This window comes from Caretta caretta, chromosome 11, assembly GCF_965140235.1.
Source record: "Caretta caretta isolate rCarCar2 chromosome 11, rCarCar1.hap1, whole genome shotgun sequence".
NCBI lineage: Eukaryota > Metazoa > Chordata > Testudines > Cheloniidae > Caretta > Caretta caretta.
In genome coordinates this window covers 12,144,276-12,169,474 of record NC_134216.1, presented here as the reverse complement: position 1 = coordinate 12,169,474, position 25,199 = coordinate 12,144,276, and the positions used below count along the sequence as shown (strand labels likewise).

Here is a 25,199-nt window from a genome sequence, read left to right as displayed (position 1 = left end):
GCATCCCTCATACATTCTGCTTCTATGTCGTATCTCTTGTACATTCTGCTTCTGTGTTGCTGGTCCAAATTCAATCTGGGTCAACGGTGGTCAAACACTCATGGGTGTTTGGCTGCCTTAGTGGCCAACTGTCCATACAATAAAAATCAACACCACCGTTAGTACCAATTCCAGTCTTGTCAGCAATCTCAGTAGAGTCAAAATGCTAACTTGCCAATGGAAACTGAACTCCCATCACAACCACAATGGTGTGATGGTAAAGTAGTATGGAAGGAAGGTTGTACCATCACTGCCCATCCTGCAGCTATTCTGGGCATAAACAGACGAAGCTGGTCTCTCGGACTGTAAAACCAGCACTAAATGTATTTAACAGCAGCAGTAGAGAGGCACTGAGAGGCTCCAAAGGAGATCTTGTTCCATTTTTTTAAGCTGAAGAAATGGTGGCTGCATGGAGTGGTAGACAGAGAAAGCAATCAGAGTAAAATAAATGAGGAAGACAAAGATTTTGGTGCAGATTTACCAGTGCCCTCCACTGCTCTGCAGCACACACAAAGCAGCCACAAAACTAGTTTAATTAGATGACTAAACTGAGTTTGCAGTTGCTTTACACTGCTGGAACAGCACAAACCAGCCAAAGCATATTGATGAATCTGTTCCACTGTTATTATATCCATCCCCCAACTTCTTACTGGTAGAGAGGATGCAACTGTTCACAATGTTAATGATACACATGGATTCATATATTCCAAGGCAAGAAGTGACCATTGTAATCATCAAGTCTGACTTTCTGTATAAAACAGGCAAGACAACTTCTCCAAAATAATTCCTAGAGCAGATCTTTTAGAAAAATATCCAGTATTGACTTAAAAATAGTCAGTGATGGAGAATCTACCATGACACTTGGTAAATTGTTTTCAACTTTGTGAAATTGTCCCTTTTAAAGCACAAGGGGTGTGTGTGTGTGTGTGTGTATTATATCAAGGATCAACAACCTTTGGCATGCAGCCTGCGAGGGTAAGCCCCCTGGTGGGCCAGGCTGGTTTGTTTACCTGCCACGTCTGCAGGTTCGGCTGATCACAGCTCCCACTGGCCGCGGTTCGCCGCTCCAAGCCAATGGGGGCTGGGAGAAGAGGCACGGGCCGAGAGATGTGCTGGCCGCCGCTTCCCGCAGCCCCCATTGGCCTGGAGCGGTGAACCCTAGCCAGTGGGAGCTGCGATCGGCTGAATCTGCGGATGCAGCAGGTAAACAAACCGGCCTGGCCTGCCGGGGGCTTACCCTCGCGGGCCGCGTGCCAAAGGTTGCCGATCCCTGTATTATATATATACATACATATTACTGGTCTGGATTTTATTCTGTTTGCATATTATAAATAGGATCAAGTCATGATCAGTTCTACTTAAGTTACCATTAATTTTTAGTTCTGCAATCAGTTCCTCTTTATCTGTCAAGATGAAGTCTAATATAGAGTTCCCTCGTGCAGGACGCAACACTTCTTGAGTTAGGAAATTGTCATCTGTAATATTTAGAAATTCCAGGGATGCTGCAGTACTGGCAGCATGAGCCCTTCAGCATATTTTACTCATATAGAATTGCCCCACGATCACACATCTTTTAAACCTATATATTATAGATTATAGATAAGTGCATAAGAAGTTGGTCATCATGTTCCCTCATCTGATTTGGTGGTCTGTAGCAGACATCAACTAATACCCCATCTTGAGCTTTATCTGTTAGGATACTAATGCTAATACTCCCCCCATAAACACACTTTTACCCACTCAATCCTTCTGAAATAGGTTATATCCATTGATTTTAACATTCGGTTTCACTAATACCAACTAGATCAAATTTATACTCATAAATGAGCAATTCCAATTCCTCTTGTTTGTTACCCAGGCATTGGTTCACTGGAGTAGGAGCCAGTGTTTTCCCCAGGAATTGAAATGCGGGGGGGGGGGTGTTCGAATTTACAGGGGTGGGGGGCACTCAGGGCCAATGAGGAGTGAGACCATGGGGGTGAAGGTGGGCTGTATGGCACCATAGTAAAAACTGAAAAATGTTTTGTGACCATTTTATTAGATTTAACTCATGTTTTATAATCATCACACAAATTAAAGTTGGCTACTTAAGCCTTCTATGAAGCACTACATCTACATCCTTCTTGGTTTCTTGTTATAATTTTGCACAACTCTGTTAATGAACTTCTTGAATGCAATGTGTTCATCTTTGGTGGCTTCTCGTGTGTCCGGTACTTCCATTCCTTCAATTGATATGCTCATTAGTTCATTCATGTGATCAGGCAGAAGACAACTTCTTTCAGAACACAAAACTCTGTTCAGTGATGAAAAAGAACAACTGTAGCTTTTGTGACTGGGAGTAGCAAGAGATGAATTCCTACTTCTTTCATCCCAGGAAACAGCATAAGGATTGGGTAGAGCCACTAGCGATGATAAAAAAGAAGATGAAGTCAAAACTTCATTCATTCGTCATATGATATTCCACTCTGTTCAAATTCTCTATTCTGTCCTGAGCACATGGCAGCCCCATAGCTGGTAGTGCCTCACTCCACTCAACTGTCGGTGTTTTATAGGACAAAGATCTGTAAAAGTTATGTAGAGGTTGAATAGAATCTAGAAGTCGCTGCTGTAGATTTTTAAGAAGCAAGTCTGTGTACTTTTTCAGTTGTCTTAACAAACAATTCTTGTCCTCTTCACTTAAGGATTCAATACAAATGCCTTCATTAGTCAACTTCTGGACGGAAGTCTTTGCTTCTTCCAGTACTTTTTCAATCGATGTCTCTCTGATTGATCCAAATGTAGCTTCTATTGATGGACAAAGATCTACTACTGTTGTAACAGATGCCTGGATGGCATTGTTTAATGACCCAAGTGGTTTCAACAGTAGACTTATAAAAGATAGAATGGCAATAGTCTTCTCTGAATGTAGTAGCAAAAGTAATCCACCAGCCCCACTACTTAGATCCATCCCATCTTGGTAGATACTTTCCAAAGCCAGTAATAACAGCTGGAATAATTTTAAGACAACAGTCAAGGATCACTCATGAGAAAGCCAGATGGTTTTCCCAGGTTGGACTAATTTGAACTTCAGTCCCAGTGTATCTTCTATATTTTCCAAGATATTCAGTCTCTTTGGACTCTTGTTGAAAAAAGAATATAATGAAGACATTACATTTATAGCTTTTTAAATGTCTTTTGAAGAGTCTGCAGCTCGTACAAGCGCTAGTTGGAATAGATGGCCTCTGCAGTGTGTATAGGAGAGATTAGGGTTATACTTTTCTCTGAGCAAAGCTTGTACTCCACCATGTCTTCCAGAGAAGTTTACAGCTCCATCAAATGCACAAGCAGCCATCTGTTTGGGGTCTACTTGACAAGCATTTAACTCTTCTAAGATGTGGGTTGTCACAGATGCAGCCGACGTGTCTTCTATAAATTGAATATCTAGAAATGCATCTACTGGCCAACCACTTACATCAAGATAACATACACAGTGACTTAATACTTGATGCCCATTTGCATTGGTGCATTCATCAGTCATGTATGCAAATTTTTTGAATGTGGTGAGAGAGTTCTTCACTTTTTCAACTGTTGAGTCTTTCACTCTTGCACCACATGCTTCTAGCCAGTCAGTTGAGTTTCTTGCAGAAAGATAGTGAGCATCTGCTGGTCTTGTTCAGAACCAGTATTCAACTTCAGGATGAACAAGAGACAATGCACTTAACATTGGTCTCCAGTTTGTAGTGTGTGGTATCTCTTGCTTAAATAGAAAGTAAGATGCCACAGCCATGTTTGTTCCCATGAAGTGTGTTGTGTCTCCAGCATTTTTAACAGCCTCATTAACACTCACCAGTGTTGTCCTTGGTCAGTGGAGACTGAGTTCAGAGGTGCTTCCACATGAGTTCATCTCCCAGGTGGGGGGCAAGAAGGCACCTTGCTTGTTCCTCCAGCTGCTCATTGTTCACTCTGGCCACTGTTGTTCGTTGTGCCACCATTCAGTCCATCGCTCTGTTGCCAATGGCCCTGCACCGTCACCTTCTGCTGCCACCTGCCACTGTGACCTTTGCAAGTTGGTCTCTTGAGGTTCCACCCACCTGTCAGTGATTTAAGTCGAGCTCTCAGTGATGGAACCTCACTGCTAGTGCAGACTGGGCCATCTCTTCCACAGAAACACTGTCCCACAGCAGGTCTAAGCAGTTAGACCTGATTATCAGTGATTTCAGCTGTAGTGGTCACTTAACAAAACAAAAGACTATCTATTGAGCCTAGTCAGCTCTGTTTTTAAACCGTGGAGATCGGCAGGTCAAATAGTACTGGTGACTCAGGCAGACCATCAAGCAAAACACCTGTCCCTACCCTTTCTCTTGATGCCCTCAACCAGCACAGGCTGAGTACAGTTCTACTGCCCTTTACTCGTACAATAACATTTCATTACCCCCATGCATTCAAGTGATTTATAACCCAACCCCAGCCAAAATCTATCACTTGGGCAACACAGCTCTGTTTACTGAATACCTAGCTAGATTAGGTGTGAATGTAAATACAATCTGGTCCTGAAGCCTTTCCCCCCAGCTCATCACTAGTTGTCAGGGAGAGCTCATTTAGACTTTGCTTACAAACCATAATTTTAAATAATTAGGTTGGCCAACGTCACCGAAATGAATGCACTGACATTGTCCTAAAAAACAACAGCTGTATAAGGAAGCTAGTCTGTGTTCATACTTTTCAAATCTATTATACTTTTTCAGATACATGTATTTTATCATACACTTTATATGCTTTTAAAGTGTGCATTAATGTTTCAATTTCAATTCAAATTTCCAAACAATCATTAAATTGGCAACACTGCATGTAACTAGTTCACAAAACTAGGGGGAGTGTTGGGGAAATTCAGGGGGCGTGTAGGGAAATCCCTGGTAGGGGCAATTAAAGAATTTCTCCTTTTCGTCTCCTTTGGTTCCTTGATTAATTTTTGTACTCAATATATTAATTCTGTGTTAAATGACTGCTAATATCTTCCTTCTTTTTATCATCCCCTTTTGTTATTGGTTTAATACCCTCTTGACTACTCCAGCCAGCCTGTTCCTGAGTAGATGGCTTCCCTTCTAGTGAGGTGGAGGCCACACAAACTATAAAGCCCCCTCGCTTCATAGAAGGTGGACCAATGTTCTACAAAATCAAACCCCTCCACTTTTATCTACCCAGCAGTTTATTTCCAGAATCTTCTACCCTCTGCCTTCCTTCTCTCTCAGGACAGGAAGGATCTCAGAGAAGATCGTTGAGATATTCTTCGGCTCGCTTTCAAATCCCCTGAAGTCAACTATTATGTGTGAGATATCTTGCCATGCAGTGTCATTAGTGACGATATAAACCATCACCAGTGGATCCTTGCTTGTCAACTTCAAAAGCCTATCCAATCTTAGAGTGATGTATCATGTCTTAGCTTCAGGAAAGAAATGAGGAACAACCATAATGACCTCTTGATCTAGCAAAACCCACTCTCATCTATAGATACTGAGCATTTAAAGAACAGGATCTCCTTAAGCATGAACACTGGTGGTCAAAGTAATAAATAATCCCTAGAAAGCCCAACATGATTGCTTTCTGCTCTGGCAACTCTGCCCCCTACATTGGGGGCACCCAAATTGAGGATGGCACTAGCAACCTGCCAGGAGCCTGAGTCCTACCTACTTTTTATAAAATGGTGCAGAGGACACTTGTTGTGTATCTTTAATTCAGAGGTGTAGCCTGCAAAGATTTCAAGTCTCAGATTGCAATATCCTGAACTAAAACCTACATTCTATATGGGATTCACCTTTATATTAAAGATGAGGACATCTTCAGGCCACATCTGCTTATGCCCTGCCATTTAGCCTAGAATTGACTACATACTAAATACCTTCAAATGGGATTGAACACCTACCTCTTCACACCCAATAACTCTCAACTGTCTGTGATTCCATGGGACAGCTTAGATTTTACATAATTTAGCTGCTACTCTCAGCAGGTTTCAGAGTAGCAGCCATGTTAGTCTGTATCCACAAAAAGAAAAGGAGTACTTGTGGCACCTTAGAGACTAACAAATTTATTTGAGCATAAGATTTTGTGAGCTCACTTCATCGGATGCATTCAGTGGAAAATACAATGGGGAGATTTATAGATATGTGGACACAGTTGGCAACGGACTTTGTTGCAAAGATAGGTTCCTGGGTTAGTGCTTCTGTTGTGTGGTTGCTGGTGAGTATTTGCTTCAGTTTGGGGGGCTGTCTGTAAGCAAGGACTGGCCTGTCTCCCAAGATCTGTGAGAGTGATGGGTCGTCCTTCAGAATAGGTTGTAGATCCTTGATGATGCGTTGGAGAGGTTTTAGTTGGGGGCTGAAGGTGATGGCGATCCTTGCAACAAAGCCCGTTGCCAACTGTGTCCACATATCTATTCAGGGGACACCATCATAGGGCCTAATCACATCAGCCACACTATCAGAGGCTCGTTCACCTGCACATCTACCAATGTGATATACGTCATCATGTGCCAGCAATGCCCCTCTGCCATGTACATTGGGAAAACTGGACAGTCTCTATGTAAAAGAATAAATGGACACAAATCAGACATCAAGAATTTTAACATTCAAAAACCAGTTGGAGAACACTTCAATCTCTTTGGTCACTCGATTACAGACCTAAAAGTGGCAATTCTTCAACGAAAAAACATCAAAAACAGACTCCAACGAGAGACTGCTGAATTGGAATTAATTTGCAAACTGGATACAATTAACTTAGGCTTGAATAAAGACTGGGAGTGGATGGGTCATTACCCAAAGTAAAACTATTTCCCCTTGTTTATTCCCACCCGCCCACCTCGCTGTTCCTCAGACATTCTTGTCAACTGCTGGCAATGGCCCACCTTGATTATCACTACAAAAGTTTCCTCTCCCCCCCAGCTCTCCTGCTGGTACTAGCTCACCTTATCTGATCACTCTCGTTACAGTATGTATGGTAACACCCATTGTTTCATGTTCTCTGTGTATATAAATCTCCCCACTGTATTTTCCACTGAATGCATCGGATGAAGTGAGCTGTAGCTCACAAAAGCTTATGCTCAAATAAATTTGTTAGTCTCTAAGGTGCCACAAGTACTCCTTTTCTTTTTTCTCAGCAAGTTGCAATTCTCTCTGACAGATGACGTCACTCATTCAATGCCCATGGTATCACCTCAGCTAATCACCTTGTTACACCATCCCCTTGTTATGAGTAACCTTTGGTCTTTGTAAGCAAATATAGTTTCTTTAAAACAAAACAAAACAAGCGCTTCTGAAGCTTCTAAAGCCACAGCACTTTAGCAAAAAATTCCAGATGTGCTCAAAACCAAAGTGCTATGTTTAATCACTGACAGTTCACCTAATAGGGGCCCCCTCCACAAGGGAAAACACCACTACATTTCAGGCAAAGGTGCACTTGGCAGGGAGTATTTAAATTATTTTAAAATCAGAAAATACAGAGAACGCACACATTTGAAGAAACTCTGAAAACTAATGAAAAATTGTGCCGTCCCAATAGAGAAAGCCATGAGCTATTGCTACATTAATTCAATTCTCACCTGCCCTATTAGATCCTCCCCTACTCCAAGATGTGTGAAGTAATTAAGTAAAACTGATTAGGCCTTGGTAGAACTTGCATTCTGGTTTTCAATGGCAAATATGCAGATTTCTAAAATTGGATGTACAGTTTCCGTTTCTGAAGCAAAGTTTAAATCTTGCACTGCTTTGTTTATTATTATGGGAACATGCAGAAGTCCCAGTCAGGATCAGGACCCAATTGTTACAGGTGCTGAAAAAACACATGGCTCCCTGAGCACCAGGCCCTTAATAATTTGTTATAATCAAGGATGATCCGGACAGTGCTGCCAAACCTGCAGCAGTGAAGTGAATCCAGGTGACAGGGACCCAGCCAAAGCTACTGTGATCCTTACTGATCATGCTCCAGTGTGTGAGAAATAGTTGCTTTGTGCTGACACAACTTTGTGTTGATTACTTGAGCCCTAGGGACATCCCAGACTACTTTGTGACTGTGAGTGAGATACATCACTCTTGTTTGGCAGGAAATCTTGATCCACTTTTCTCACAATGCTCTCTGCAAACACATTTATGCATGCACATAGATAGCAGTTCTGTATTTCTTCAGTTCTGGATTCTTTATCTAGTCTTCTGCTCTATTGCCCTCCCCAGCTGGCATTGCACAGGAATGCAGAGTGTGGGTAGGAGTGAAAGTCACACACCGAATCTTCGGTTTTTCAGTCAGAAGCCCTCAATCTAGCGACTTTGTGAAGGGCCTTAAATTCACTGAACTGACCCTGGTTACAGTAACTTTTTGTGTGTTCAGATTCTTTGGAAAGACCCTCACTGGGATGTTCACTTACAGTACTATGGTGATAAGGTGGCCAACTTTTTAATTTGTGAAAACCAGACACTGAATGCCGGAACCTCCCCTGCCCTCTGCTCCGCCTCTTTACCTGAGGCCCCGCCCCTTCTCCACCTCTTTCCCTTGCCAGAGTTGTCCCTGAGTGCTCCTCCAAGCTTCAGCAGCTGCTGCTGTTCTTCCTTCCTCCTGGTGGCAGAGACTGGTTACTGCAGGTAACTGGACTTTTAGCGTCTGGTCAGCAGTGCTTTCTAGTCATAAACCAGGCACCCGCCAACCCTATATGGTGATGATGATGGTACAAGTCCATAGACAGGAAATATCCTGCATACTGAGTATTGTGTGTATTCCACTATGACATTACTATACTTCATTGAATTCTAAATCCTTTAACAATTTAGTCCACAATGAAACACATTACTGCTATTACTTTTAACAATTTAACACAAAAGTTCATAAAAAATTCCGACATCAATGAATCCTAGCACTATATTAGTAAAATATATTAACCCATCCAGCAAGCATGTATTTCTTCTCAGCATACAGCAGCTTTACAGTCCCTCACCCCTCCCTACCTCTTCCAATATGCATATGGCTTCCCTCCAACTTCTGATTCTTCACCTAACCCTTCCCAGGACCAATTCGCTCCCTTTCCTGATCACCTTACCGCTAGTCAATTTTGAATCACTTAGAGGAGAGGAAAGTGATCAGGAACAGTCAGCATGCATTCACCAAGGGCAAGTCATGCCTGACTAACCTAATTGCCTTCTATGATGAGATAACTGGCTCTGTGGATGAGGGGAAAGCAGTGGACATGTTATTCCTTGACTTTAGCAAAGCTTTTGACACGGTCTCCCACAGTATTCTTGCCAGCAAGTTAAAGAAATATGGCCTGGATGAATGGACTATAAGGTGGATAGAAAGCTGGCTAGATCATCGGGCTCAATGGGTAGTGATCAATGGCTCCATATCTAGTTGGCAGCCAGTATCAAGCGGACTGCCCCAAGGGTCGGTCCTGGGGCTGGTTTTGTTCAATATCTTCATTAATGACCTGGAGGATGGTGTGGATTGCACCCTCAGCAAGTTTGCAGATGACACTAAACTGGGAGGAGAGGTAGATACTTTGGAGGGTAGGGATAGGATACAGAGGAACCTAGATAAATTAAGAGGATTGGGCCAAAAGAAATCTGATGAGGTTCAACAAGGACAAGTGCAGAGTCCTGGACTTAGGACAGAGGAATCCCATGCACTGCTACAGATTAGGGACTGAGTGACTAGGCAGCAGCTCTGCAGAAAAGGACCTAGGGGTTATAGTGGACGAGAAGTTGGATATGAGTCAACAGTGTGCCCTTGTTGCCAAGAAGGCCAATGGCATTTTGGGATGTATAAGTAGGGGCATTGCCAGCAGATCGAGGGACGTGATCGTTCCCCTCTATTCGACATTGGTGCGGCCTCATCTGGAGTACTGTGTCCAGTTTTGGACCCCACACTACAAGAAGGATGTGGAAAAATTGGAAAGCGTCCGACGGAGGGCAACAAAAATGATTAGGGGGCTGGAGCACATGATTTATAAGGAGAGGCTGAAGGAACTGGGATTGTTTAGTCTGCAGAAGAGAAGAATGAGGGGGGATTTGATAGCTGCTTTCAACTACCTAAAAGGGGGTTCCAAAAAGGATGGATCTAGACTGTTCTCAGTGGTAGCAGATGACAGAACGAGGAGTAATAGTTTCAAGTTGCAGTGGGGAAGGTTTAGGTTGGATATTAGGAAAAACTTTTTCACTAGGAGGGTGGTGAAGCACTGGAATGTGAATGCATCCGATGAAGTGAGCTGTAGCTCACGAAAGCTTATGCTCAAATAAATATGTTAGTCTCTAAGGTGCCACAAGTACTCCTTTTCTTTTTGGGAATACAGACTAACACGGCTGCTACTCTGTTACCTAGGGAGGTGGTGCAATCTCCTTCCTTAGAGGTTTTTAAGGTCAGGCTTGACAAAGCCCTGGCTGGGATGACTTAGTTGGGGATTAGTCCTGCTTTGAGCAGGGGGCTGGACTAGATGACCTCCTGAAGTCCCTTTCAACCCTGATATTCTATGATTCTAGGATTCTAATGGCAACCTATCTCCCTAGTCAGCTTTCAAATGGTTTTCTCACAGGCCTGCCACATGTGTTCCCAAAAGGTTCACTGCCCCCTGCTGGTGTCTAGCTCAACATTTCAGTCAAACCCTGGCAGCAAGCAGGCAGATTGTATGTAAAACAGGCATGGATAAGTGAATGTTTCCAGCAGCCGGTTGGCAAGACTGGTTTAGGCTCCCCTGGGTAACTTTGCCATCATGCCCCTGCTCCTCACTAAGAGAAATCTTCCTCCCTGAGCTGTAATGTACCAGAAAGTTGCCCATCCCCTGGTGTTATGCCCTTAGGAACTAGACAGTGTAGTAAGAGTTAATATGTAATCATGAACAAGTCACTTATAAATAGGAGCATTCTGCCATTTCATATAAACCTACTGTAGATCTTTTTCAAAATCTCTTGATACTCTGCTGACAGAAGGAAAAATAAATACGACTCTGGGAAGGGAAGATGCCACAAGTGATCTTACCGTTGCCATAGGTGCTGGAACTAGTGGTTCTGGGGTTGCTGCTGCACCCCCTGGCTTGAAGTGGATTCCATTATATACAGGGTTTACAGTTTGGTTCAATGGCTCTCAGCCCCCCCACTACAAAAATTGTTCCAGTGCCCCTGACAGTTGCTGATCTTTTTATAAATCTTTCTCACGCTGTTATTCCAGAAAGCCAGAGAGGATCCATTTCTAGGAAATGCCTCTCTGCACAAAAGCATCAACTGCAGTTTTCTAAGGGACATTTACTGTTGCTTTTCTTAATGGACTGTAATAAAATAAACTGCCTCCTATTAGCAAGAAGGATCATGTCATCAGCTCTGTAATGTCATTTTATTACAGCACATGCAGCATCAGAATTTTTAAGTGCAGTATAAAAGGAAGTAATACTTGAAATGTATCATACTCCTGGTTATGAACGCACAAATAGGGTACCTTCTCTCCAAAGAAAAAGGCAGCAAGGTTGTACTATTTACTTTTGCATTGCAATGGAGTAGTGTCCTTTTTCCTAATGTAGAGGGTACACGGCAATCATGCTTGCTGCTATTCACCAAATGTTCAACATTGGAGAGACAGAGGAAGCCCATAAACATTCTTCTCTCTAGAGGGGAATGATCCATTCATGTGCTGTCATACTTAGAGACCATGGTGATGAGCATGGTATAAATACTCAGCTTTGATAGCTACTGAACAACCACAACACCCATTGACTTCAGTGAGAACTGAAGGTTCTCAGCAACTCTGAAGAGTCACTCAGCACCTCATTAGGTCCGACCCTATATTGGGAAATATGAAACTTCTTCTGGAGCTTCAGAATAATTCCACACATAGGGCTTTTCCTGTTCTTTCTGAAATCAATGAGTTTTTCCACTGGCTTCTGTGGGAGAAGGAGCAGGGCCATGCATGAGTCATGCACAGTCATCTACTGACCTTTAACCCCAAGTTACCTTCTTTATGGGAAGAATTTTAAGCACCAAAATAAGGAGCTAGATTATCAAAAAGAGTTCATTTTGCTCTTTCTCCCAGGGAAAGGTTTATGTAGCATCCTTCAGGAGCTCTCAGGGTAGGTCTCTCTCTCTGCCATTTCAGGTCCCTTCTGAGCTGTCAGGCTCCCTTTTAAGCCCCATCTCCAGCTGGAGCACACTCTGCAGGTGGGGATAGGCAGGGCCACCTGGGTCCAAAGCTGCTCCTTATCCCCATCACTTCCGGTGTGCAGTTTATATACCCCCAACAGTGTCTCATGTTCCTATGGCTGTCACTTTTTGGAGTTTATCCTTTTCAATAGCCTTTCAAATACACTGAGGGGGCTGGAGGGATATGTGATCAGTCTCGTCTTATGTCTTGTCTCCCACTAGTGGCTGGCCCTAGTGGTTAGTACAGCATGCTACTTACAGTGAAGGGAGCTCTTTCTTAGCTCAAGTGATACAGCCTTGTGGCACTAGGTTCAATCCCAGCTAAAGTCCATGTTGTCAGTATGTTAGTGGCCAATATTTATCGCATCGTAGTAATTGTTTCCCACTCGGATATATAAAGACAGTAAAGATGAAATGGGACCACCCCATAATAATCAGGAAATTCCTACAAATTTGGGGTGGAAGCCAGCCCTAAAGTATTTCCAGAAGGGTTGGCGAGTACACAACCTGATAACAAAGACACAATATTTTTTGTCTTTTTGGTATGTGTATGCTTGTCTGATTTTTTTTCCTTCTCCTTGTCCAAAAATCAACCAGCTAATTAACATTTCTCAGATATTTCAAATAGCTGGATCTATGTTGACTGTGGTTTGTGTTTTAAACAATATTCCATTTAGACCCGAGCTGCATTTTTCATATGTTACTTATGGTTAAAAATATTTATCCACTAAAAACACAGCTAGCTAGTTTTGGTTCAGACATGTACATATATAGTTGGTAAGGAATTAATTCGTTGGACAACGAGCGTCAGAGACCGTACTGGAGGCTGCAATGTGTTATTTATCAACAGATCATTACAGTCAGGATTGCACAGTATGTGAATTTCCTCACATTGCTCTGCCAATGCTCCCCACATGGTTGACCTGACTGAATCACTGTCTGGTGACTTGAGCCGCAAGAAGATTTCAGTCGCCATCTGTAGATTCAATCTCGGTGCACTGCTTTTGCTCTATGTGATATCCTAACTGTTGTCCTCCCTCTGCCCCAGCATGGAAAGGACAATAATTGACTTGAGAACTAAGTTTCTCCACAGACAGCTGCGCTCCTTCTCCAAGCAATTCCAGTGACAGAAGCCTTGAGTGGGACTGCCACCCCCTCCTTTTCTTCCACCAAATGTGTGAGCTACTCAGCAGATGACGACTTTACAGACCGTCTGGTTCCAGACTGGAGCCTCTACTCACTCAATAGAAAAAACAGTCATATTTCTTACAGGTATCTAGTAAACTTTTTTGGACACTGAAAGGAGCTCAACTGGTTGACCCAGTTTTCATAGGGTTAGTAACCCCATCCTGAGGAACTGCACTTGATTTCTTCATAAGGAAAATAATAATGCTGAAAGGTGAACTATCACAGAAGCCTTTTGCTTTGAACAATCTAAGTGACTATCCAGTGGTTTTAATTTAAAAATATCCTTATAAGCAGTGACAAAAGTGAAATCACCTTGCTTTGAAGGGAACACCAATGGTATCCAAATACTGAGAGATTCAAAAAGTAACCTACCCTAAAACTTAGGTCATTTCCTGCTCCCCATCCCATCTTGATAAAAACATCTGTCAGGCAATTGAAGGCACTTTGTTAGCCCTGTTAGTCAGAAGTGTCTGTGAAAAATGGAAGTTGTTCTTCACCCTTTCACTATTAGAGCTGATTTTCTAAAATACCATCCAAGCAACATACAGAGATATTAAAAAGGTATTTATTTATATTCTGCTTCTTATATAGCAGGCTGAACTTGCACAGTATATCAGAGTCATTATTCAGTGATGACCAAATAAGTGAGTGACACATCCAGGTTACAAGGAAACAGTAACATACCTCCCCTGGAGGTAAAGAGACCTTCTTGTCTACTGCTACCACACTATCAGGAGAGAGCAGAGTTTACCAGGCTAATGGAAGGACCAGGACCCTTTGAACTTAAACACACTGTCACAGGATATTAGGAGCAGTGGCTGTTTATACGATGGACTCTGTACATCTAGGATGGGAGTTTAAGCATCTGTGCAGTATGGCATCTGGTTAATATTAGAATACAAAAGTCACAGCAAACTGACCCTCCCTCTTTAAGAGAGTACAAGGCTTTCCTCTGTTGCTGTCTAAAATGAGGTAGAGAAGGCAAGGCTAGCTTTTCAGCCCGGTCACACAGTGCTTGAATCAAGGTTTGGTGCTTAGTTATTAAAATGACAGATGCATATGAAATTGCTAAAATAGCTAACACCACCTTTATTAAACAAGAATTGCTTCAGACTGCATGGGCCTGTGATGTGGCAGATCTCCACCCAGTGTGGAAGGAGTTAAAGAGCTCCTCTTGGCACAGTAAGCCTTAAACCAGTGCATTTGTGTGGCCTATCAAGCCTGGAGCGGGGCAGGTCCATACAAGGGAGGATCCTTATGTAACACTGACAGACCCTGGTCATGGTTGGGCAGGATCGAACCTGGCACCTCTGGAGCTTAGTGCATGAGCCTCTACTGCATGAGCTAAAAGCCAATTGGCTGTTAGCTAAGGCTGCAGAGCAGACTCATTTCATGTCTCTCTTTAAGTGGTCTCAGTGCCACTGGATGGGACAGAACACCACACCCAGAAGGTGTGTGGGTTACACTTACTCAGTGCAGCGCAGCACTCTGAAGGAGCAGGACTACAACTCAGAGATCCCTGGCCCCTGGAAGCAGGGATTGCTGATGAGGGAAAACGGTCTGAGAGCCTTGGCTACGCAAGCCCTCTTAGAAAGAAGGGCTGGTACTTCTCTCTCTCTCTTTCCGAGGGGTGGGCGGGTCTTCCCAAAGGCCTAGACCTCTGCTTTTTGCTGGCTGTGAAAACACACTGACTTTTTGTTTGGAAAAAAGAAGAGGAGTACTTGTGGCACCTTAGAGACGAATCAATTTATTTGAGCATAAGCTTTCGTGAGCTACAGCTCACTTCATCGGATGCATATTGTAGAAAATACAGAAGATGTTTGTTTTTATACACACAAATCATGAAAAAATGGGTGTTTATCACTACAAAAGGTTTTCTCTTCCCCCACCCCACTCTCCTGCTGGTAATAGCTTATGTAAAGTGATCACTCTCCTTACAATGTGTATGATAATCAAGGTGGGCCATTTCCAGCACTTTGATTATCCCACCTTGATTGATTACCATACACATTGTAAGGAGAGTGATCACTTTACATAAGCTATTACCAGCAGGAGAGTGGGGTGGGGGGAGAGAAAACCTTGTGTAGTGATAAACACCCATTTTTTCATGATTTGTGTGTATAAAAACAAACATCTTCTGTATTTTCCACAGTATGCATCCAATGAAGTGAGCTGTAGCTCACGAAAGCTTATGCTCAAATACATTGGTTAGTCTCTAAGGTGCCACAAGTACTCCTTTTCTTTTTGCGAATACAGACTATCACGGCTGTTACTCTGAAACCTGTCTTTTTGTTTGGACTATTTTAAAGCCCCCTGCAAGGGAGGAGATGCCCGGAACAGCATAGTCAGAGGGCTGTGCCCTGGACTCAGAGAGGAGCAGCGCCCACCCTCTCCCCAAGAGGGTGCTAGAGAGGCACAGCATACTACAGGCCTAGAAAAGCTGAGTAAGTCTCTGAGTCCCTGTTTAATGTACACTAATAGAGACCCCTAAAGGAATCAGCTGCCAGCAAGACTTACCATCAGTATAAACATCTGCAGATCCCCACCCAAGTTAAAAGACTGACACCAATGGCTATTTAGGGAGGGGTTCCAGCCTGCTCCGTCAGAATCTCTGTGGGTCCCTTCTCCCATCACCACACCCAAAGAGCACATCATTACTGGTGAGCTCATAGAAAGTCTGAGAAACCCAAACCTGAAACGCACTCTAGCAGCTGCCCACAGGAACTGGAGGTATACAGGCTCTTCTAGGTCAGTATTTTGACATGAGGATGTTTGTGAATGGTAAGGCAATGTCATAATGCCAATATTCAAAAGACAGTAACCATGATGTGCATATTCAGGAGGGGTAGAGCTGACTTGGTCATGACTAGTTGAGAGGGCCCCAGATATCTTCTGGCTTGCCAAATGCAGGCTCTCAGCTGGGCACCTGCCAGTAATATATGCAAAGAACCTAATTTGTCACGGACAAATAGATTTGTATTGTCCTTTCTCTCCACTCTTCCTGACAGTTCCTTCTTCATGAGCTGGCAAGGGACTGAAATTTTGGATGCTTGCAAATTTTCCTTTAATGCTTAAAAATGGCACTGGGCAATAAGTATTACAGGAAGCTCTATTTGAAAGTCATAGAATCATAGGACTGGCAGGGACCTCGAGAGGTCATCTAGTCCAGTCCCCTGCCTCATGACAGGACTAAGTACTATCTAGACCATCCCTAACAGGTGTTTATCTAACCTGCTCCTAAAAATCTCCAAAGATGAGGATTCCACAACCTCCCTAGGCAATTTATTCCAGTGTTTAACCACCCTGACAGTTAGGAAGTTTTTTCTAATGGCTAACCTAAACCGCCCTCACTGCAATTTAAGCCTATTGCCTCTTGTCCTATTCTCACAGGTTAAGGAGAACAATTTTTCTTCCTTCTCCTTGCAACAACCTTTTATGTACTTGAAAAGTGTTATGCCCCCCCCTCAGTCTTTTCTTCTCCAGATTAAACAAACCCAGTTTTTTCAAACTTCCCTCAGAGGTCATGTTTTCTAGACCTTTAATCATGTTTCTTGTTTCTTCTCTGGACTTTCTCCAATTTGTCCACATCTTTCCTGAAATGTGTCTGAGGCCTAATCAGTGGGGAGTAGAGCGGAAGAATTACTTCTAGGGTCTTGCTTACAACACTCCTGCTAATACATCCCAGAATGATGTTTTCTTTTTTTGCAACAGTGTTACACTGTTGACACACATTTAGATTGTGATCCACTATGACCCCCAGATCCCTTTCAGCAGTACTCCTTCCGACACAGTCATTTTCCATTTTGTATCTGAGCAACTGTATGTGATTGTTCCTTCCTAAGTGGAGTACTTTGTATTTGTCCTTATTGAATTTCATCCTATTTACTTCAGACCATTTCTCCAGTTTGTCCAGATCACTTTGTATTTTAATCCTATCCTCTTAAGCACTTAGATTCATAGATATTTAGGTCAGAAGGGACCATTATGATCATCTAGTCTGACCTCCTGCACAACGCAGGCCACAGAATTTCACCCACCACTCCTGCAAAATACCTCACACCTATATCTGTGCTATTGAAGTCCTCAAATCGTAGTTTAAAGACTTCAAGGAGCAGAGAATCCTCCAGCAAGTGACCCGTGCCCCATGCTACAGAGGAAGGCAAAAAACCTCCAGGCCTCTTCCAATCTGCCCTGGAGGAAAATTCCTTCCCGACCCCAAATATGGCCATCAGCTAAACCCTGAGCATATGGGCAAGATTCATCAGCCAGATACTACAGAAAATTCTTTCCTGGGTAACTCAGATCCCACCCATCTAATATCCTATCACAGGCCATTGGGCCTATTTACCATGAATATTTAATTACCAAAACCATGTTATCCCATCATACCATCTCCTCCATAAACTTATCGAGTTTAATCTTAAAGCCAGATAGATCTTTTGCCCCCACTGCTTCCCTTGGAAGGCTGTTCCAAAACTTCACTCCTCTGATGGTTAGAAACCTTCGTCTAATTTCTAGTCTAAATTTCCTGGTGGCCAGTTTATATCCATTTGTTCTTGTGTCCACATTGGTACTGAGCTTAAATAATTCCTCTCCCTCTCCGGTATTTATCCCTCTGATATATTTATAGAAAGCAATCATATCTCCCCTCAACCTTCTTTTAGTTAGGCTAAACAAGCCAAGCTCCTTGAGTCTCCTTTCATAAGACAAGTTTTCCATTCCTCGGATCATCCTAGTAGTCCTTCTCTGTACCTGTTCCAGTTTGAATTCATCCTTCTTAAACATGGGAGACCGGAAGTGCACACAGTGTTCCAGGTGAGGTCTCACCAGTGCCACCAGTACTAAAACCTCCTTATCCCTACTGGAAATACCTCTCCTAATGCATCGCAAGTCCGCATTAGCTTTTTTCACGGCCATATCACATTGGCAACTCATAGTCATCCTATGATCAACCAATACCCCAAGGTCCTTTTCCTCCTCCGTTACTTCTAATTGATGCGTCCCTAGCTTATAACTAAAATTCTTGTTATTAATCCCTAAATGCATGACATTACATGTCTCACTATTAATTTTCATCCTATTACTATTACTCCAGTTTACAAGGCCATCCAGATCCTCCTGTAGGATATCTTCGTCCTTCTCTAAATTGGCAATACCTCCCAGCTTTGTATCATCTGCAAACTTTATTAGCACACTCCTACTTTTTGTGCCAAGGTCAGTAATAAAAAGATTAAATAAGATTGGTCCCAAAACCGATCCTTGAGGAACTCCATTGGTAACCTCCCTCCAGCCTGACAGTTCACCTTTCAGTAGGACCCGTTGTAGTCTCCCCTTTAACCAATTCCTTATCCACCTTTCAATTTTCCATGTAACCCCTCCCAGCTTCGTATCGTCCACAAACTACACAGGTATACTCTCCATGCCATTATCTAAATCATTGATAAAGATATTGAACAGAACCAGACCCAGAACTGATCCCAGCGGGACCTCACTCGATACGTCCTTCCAACTTGACTGTGAACCACTGATAACTACTCATTGGAAATGTTTTTCCAACCAGTTATGCACCCACCTTATAGTAGCTTCATCTAAGTTGTATTTCCCTAGTTTGTTTATCAGAAGGTCATGTGAGACAGTATCAAAAGCCATGCTAAAGTCAAGATATACCACATCTACCGCTTCCCCACTATCCACAAGGCTTGTTACCCTGTGAAAGAAAGCTATTAGGTTGGTTTGACACAATTTGTTCTTCAAAAATCCATGCTATTATTTATCACCTTATTATCTTCTAGGTGTCTGCAAATTGATTGCTCAATTATTTGCTCCATTATCTTTGCAGGTACTGAAGTTACGCTGACTGGTCTGTAATTCCCCATTTGCCCTTATTCCCTTTTTATAGATAGGCACTATATTTGCTCTTTTCCAGTCCTCTGGAATCTCTTCCACCTTCCATGACTTTTTAAAGATAATTGCTAATGGCTCAGATAATCCTTGGGCAGCTTCTTGAGTATTCTAGGATGTATTTCATCAGGCTCTGGTGACTTGAAGATATCTAACTTGTCTAAGTAATTTTTAACTTGTTCTTTCCCTATTTTAGCCTCTGATCCTACCTGATTTTCACTGGCATTCATGAAGTTAGATAGTCTTTTAGCTGTAACCACTATTATTATATTATTGATATGTAGGCACCCTTTACTAGTGTGGACTCTGAACTTAATTGAAAGTGTTCCAGTTGGGAAGATGCTGTGTGCTGCAATCCAAACTTAGGCACCACAACTCCCATGACACCTTGGGGAAAGAGTGAGAGACTTCCTCTTCCAGGGAGTGCAGGGAGAACAGGTGGTAGGCTCCATTTTGGGAGAGGAGCAAGATTTCTGGTGTGGAGCTCTGTCCATATCAGGAGCAGCTACTAACTGCTGCTGAGAGCCTCCTGGGGCTTTGATTGAGGAGGGAACTTCCGAGGTGGTTTGTGGCTTTTCTGGAGCCAGGGGAGAGACTATTGTTGTGCCTTAAGCCAACAGAGGTGAGCCTGCAGTGAAGGAACTCTAAGTAACCCCCACTCTTGTTTGGGAAAGTACTTGTAAGGGAAAGGGCACAGCAGAGAGACTGAGTCTGAGGAGAGGCAGCATGATCTTCCCATTGAACCATGACCCAGAGCTGCTGACATTTGGTGGGGCCAACTCCAATCGTCAGAGGGGTTGTGTGACTTGTTTCCTTGGCTGGACTGATACACAGAACCAAGAGAGTGCTGTCTCCAGTGTCAGATCTTCAAGTGCACCCATGCAAGCGTCTAGGACTCTGAAATCCAGAGGAGTGTACACTCTAGGGTGGTGTAAATGGTTGCAGTGTAAATGCCAGGTAGATAAGCTTAATTTATTACTGTATACTATTGATTAACTGATTTTATTCAACTGCCCCCAGTGGATTTAAATTAGTAGTGACATTTAATCTTAGTCTGTTATACCCTATTTCTTTAAGTTGTTAAGTAAAGGTGTGTTAACTCTAATTTAAGTACATTGGATGTATATTATTTATAACTGGTATTTCTGAGTTAGACCCATGTCACATATTATTATTTATTATTAATTATTATTATTAGAATAGGTTTAATCCTAGAGGTTCCCAAGGCACACCATTAAGTGTCTACAGGGGCCAGCCAGGTGAAGGCACCTCCAATTTAAATTCCTTTAGGAGTAAAGGGACTGCTGTAGAGTGTGGGAATAAAGGATGGGGATTGGACTAGATGACCTCCTGAGGTATATTCCAACCCTGATATTCTATGATTCCCACCTATCCAGCATCACCACTAGGATACTCAGAATATCCTTTAATGTCAACAACATCAGGTGCCCAGCCACATAGAATCATAGAATCATAGAATCATAGAATATAAGGGTTGGAAGGGACCCCAGAAGGTCATCTAGTCCAACCCCCTGCTCGAAGCAGGACCAATTCCCAGTTAAATCATCCCAGCCAGGGCTTTGTCAAGCCTGACCTTAAAAACCTCTAAGGAAGGAGATTCTACCACCTCCCTAGGTAACGCATTCCAGTGTTTCACCACCCTCTTAGTGAAAAAGTTTTTCCTAATATCCAATCTAAACCTCCCCCACTGCAGCTTGAGACCATTACTCCTCGTTCTGTCATCTGCTACCATTGAGAACAGTCTAGAGCCATCCTCTTTGGAACCCCCTTTCAGGTAGTTGAAAGCAGCTATCAAATCCCCCCTCATTCTTCTCTTCTGCAGGCTAAACAATCCCAGCTCCCTCAGCCTCTCCTCATAACTCATGTGTTCCAGACCCCTAATCATTTTTGTTGCCCTTCGCTGGACTCTCTCCAATTTATCCACATCCTTCTTGAAGTGTGGGGCCCAAAACTGGACACAGTACTCCAGATGAGGCCTCACCAATGTCGAATAGAGGGGAACGATCACGTCCCTCGATCTGCTCGCTATGCCCCTACTTATACATCCCAAAATGCCATTGGCCTTCTTGGCAACAAGGGCACACTGCTGACTCATATCCAGCTTCTCGTCCACTGTCACCCCTAGGTCCTTTTCCGCAGAACTGCTGCCTAGCCATTCGGTCCCTAGTCTGTAGCTGTGCATTGGGTTCTTCCGTCCTAAGTGCAGGACCCTGCACTTATCCTTATTGAACCTCATCAGATTTCTTTTGGCCCAATCCTCCAATTTGTCTAGGTCCTTCTGTATCCTATCCCTCCCCTCCAGCGTATCTACCACTCCTCCCAGTTTAGTATCATCCGCAAATTTGCTGAGAGTGCAATCCACTCCATCCTCCAGATCATTTATGAAGATATTGAACAAAACCGGCCCCAGGACCGACCCTTGGGGCACTCCACTTGATACCGGCTGCCAACTAGACATGGAGCCATTGATAACTACCCGTTGAGCCCGACAATCTAGCCAGCTTTCTACCCACCTTGTAGTGCATTCATCCAGCCCATACTTCCTTAACTTGCTGACAAGAATACTGTGGGAGACCGTGTCAAAAGCTTTGCTAAAGTCAAGAAACAATACATCCACTGCTTTCCCTTCATCCACAGAACCAGTAATCTCATCATAGAAGGCGATTAGATTAGTCAGGCATGACCTTCCCTTGGTGAATCCATGCTGGCTGTTCCTGATCACTTTCCTCTCATGCAAGTGCTTCAGGATTGATTCTTTGAGGACCTGCTCCATGATTTTTCCAGGGACTGAAGTGAGGCTGACTGGCCTGTAGTTCCCAGGATCCTCCTTCTTCCCTTTTTTAAAGATTGGCACTACATTAGCCTTTTTCCAGTCATCCGGGACTTCCCCGGTTCACCACGAGTTTTCAAAGATAATGGCCAATGGCTCTGCAATCACAGCCGCCAGTTCCTTCAGCACTCTCGGATGCAACTCGTCCGGTGAGTGAGTGTTGCCTCTTTTGAGTAACCCAGGGAGGAAAGGGGGGTTACAGATATTAATAATAATAATTGATGAAAATAATCATTTACATTATAAAGCACCTTCCATCTGAATGATCTACAAGTGCTTCAAAATCCATATCCATACAGCACAATTGAAATGCAGCCACCTCTGCAGTGGACAGCAGCAATCAACCAGCATACAGCTTGCCACCCAAAAGTGGAGGGGTAGAAGGGACAATTTTGGCTAACGACACTGAAGCAAAGCCATGGGCTCTTAAATGGCCATGCAGAGCAGACAGGATCTCACTTTTGTCGGGCCTCATGTCAAAGATTACATGTGCAGTAAACTGCATGGTACACAATCTGTCAGAAGTTGAACCCGTAACTCAATAAGTCAAAGTCTTCCCAATCTGATACTTAGACCAGAAAGGCACTCCTCTTTTGTAGCTGCCCTTCTCAGATATATTTTTTATGTGGGATGAGAACATGTGTTTGTCCTATATCTGGCTTTGCATGACTTGAGATTTTATTAAATTAGTTTTTACAATGTTTCTCCAAAAAGCTCTTAAGTGCAAGAATTAATTTGCAGTTTTTTAAAGAATATCATAGTGGATGGACTCTCTCTCCAGAGTAGCTCCATAGCGTCTCCACTATCACCCTCACCTCCTAGCAAATGCTTAAGTGACACATGAATCACACACTGAGCACAAACATCCACAGATTTGGCCTCTGGTAGACAAACACAGAGTGACTGACTTACAGAGTTAAAGGTTCTCCATTGAGAATACCCTGCCTCTGTTGCGCAGATTTTTAAACCTACAGTAATGACTATTCATGAAAGGGCAAAGTTGGTCTCAACTGCTTCCCTGTTTCATGAAGACAGAGATAGCCTCTTCATCTGCCAAGAGCCAAAAACTGATGGGTTTTATAGGTCAGAATCAGCACCTTGCACTGCACACAGACACAGACTGAAGTCAGTATTATGTGTAATAAGAAGCCAGTTAAAGCAGATGATACTGTAATTTGACATGAATGTGTGATGGGGAGTACAAACCACACTCTGGGGAACAGTGGGTTAAGGAGCAGCTCTAGTCACAGGAGGAAATGGGAACGTAATTCTACTTGAATTGTATCATTTCTGACATATTATGCGACTAACTCTTGGTATAGCCATATTACTTACCTATGTAGATTTCTTTATATACTGTGTAAGACCACTGTGTGTTCTTTGGACGTTGTGAAGTATTAAAAATGTCAAATGAAATTTTAAGTTGCCAAAACGATTGCATTGTACAACTTAACGTTTACATAAATCTTCAAACATGATCCCATGCTGGAGAACAGGATGAGTCTTGGACACTGACTCATCAGTTAGGTATCAATTCAAATGCCATCCTTATGTGCTGTTTAATGCAAACCAAATACATTGAGTTTACATAGTGTGGTCATTTCAGAACACTTTTTTTGTCTAATCATGTGGTTAGTTAAGTCTATCCCAAATACAATCCCCGATCTTGTGCTAGTGAACCTAAATGTCCATTTTCTTGGTACTGAATTCCATTAATTAAAAGCCTACCCGCTGTAAATCCTGCCACTCTTCTCTAGGACAGGGAGACTGAAAACATGGATCGGAATAACAATCAAGGAAAACTCATCTCTAGTTACACATTTTTCCATGGTTAGACTAGAAATATAAACAATAATCAGAGTGACTCAAACTCTGTCATTTTCCTTTTGGCATAGGACTACATGGATATATTCATAAATATCAAAAGTAACTTGAATAAAGCCCAATTTTAAATGCTAATGTCTACCAACTGTACCCACAGTGAGTAGAAAAAGCAGATTAGCTTTCGTCAGAATTGACACAGGCAGGTTATTCTTGGATCTCTGCTACTTCCAACAATTAATTCAGTGGTTTTGTTTTACGAGTCACATAAAGAACATCTGCTGGTAACTTGAGATTCATATCTCTCAATAATTCCTCATGTTGCTAATTGTAGAAAAAATAATAAAGGTCATAGTACCTGTGTGTTAATAGCTCAGTAAAAGTGTTGAAGGGGCAGGTTATTCCTTACCTTCTCAGCATCTTGCTCAAAGAGTCGGAGTTGAAAACACTGGTCTAGTTTCAGTTTGCGAACATGCCACATCTGATGTAAGTGTTGCCGGGTTGAATGCAGCTTGTCCAACAGACTGGTGATCTTTGGCACAAGACTTTGGAAGTCTGCACTCCCAGGAATGCAGTTCCTACCAGAAAAACCATCGCTGCATCGTATGCATTGTAATAACCTTTGGCCCTCACGGTCCAGCTCCTCCACAGGAGCTTTGATCACTTTCTTTTTAAGCTGTGTGTGCTCATCAATCAGCCTTCTTGACCCTTCTACATCAACTGGAAATTCTTTCCTAGCCAACATTTCCTGGAGATCCTCTAGCCTTGATAATAAATGGATGGCACTGTTGAAAAACTCTTCCAAGGAGACCCGCAGCTCTATCCATTCATCGTGGTTGTAATCCAAGGATCCTTCAAACTCATCAGTCAGCTGGGAAGGATCCACAAGTTTCGCTAGGCCTTCAACAGAGACCATACTTGTCTAATGGAGGAAAATGACACAATCTGAATTAGTTTTCATTAACCAACCAGAAATAATCCTGGAATCTGTAAATGGCATGAATGGATTATTTTCCTCATAAATATGTCACTGAAAAAACATTTCAGAGAAGACTAGAGACTATATCTAATTCCAATTAATTCAGCTAGGTTTAAACCCCTTATTTTTATTTAAGTGTACTTATTCTTTTAGTGGAGAACTTTACTGGAATAAAATGCTTTTTTATTTTATTTTTAGCTAAAATGACCATCTGAGAATGCTTCTGCAGAGATTACCATACTTTAACCCAAAGCGCATGCTCTAACTGAATATCAAAGTATGCTTA

General features: G+C 42.7%; 1 protein-coding gene across 6 annotated transcripts in view; it reads right to left on the bottom strand.

Annotated features, from left to right (window-relative positions):
- The window catches only part of KALRN (kalirin RhoGEF kinase), a 779,108-nt gene that overhangs the window by 444,305 nt on the left and 309,604 nt on the right, over positions 1-25,199 (bottom strand). For all 6 annotated transcript variants that reach the window (XM_048869043.2, XM_048869046.2, XM_048869044.2 and 3 more), the window contains exon 5: positions 24,344-24,856. In XM_048869043.2, the coding sequence (XP_048725000.2) occupies positions 24,344-24,856 (513 nt within the window). The remainder of the gene's footprint in view (positions 1-24,343; positions 24,857-25,199) is intronic.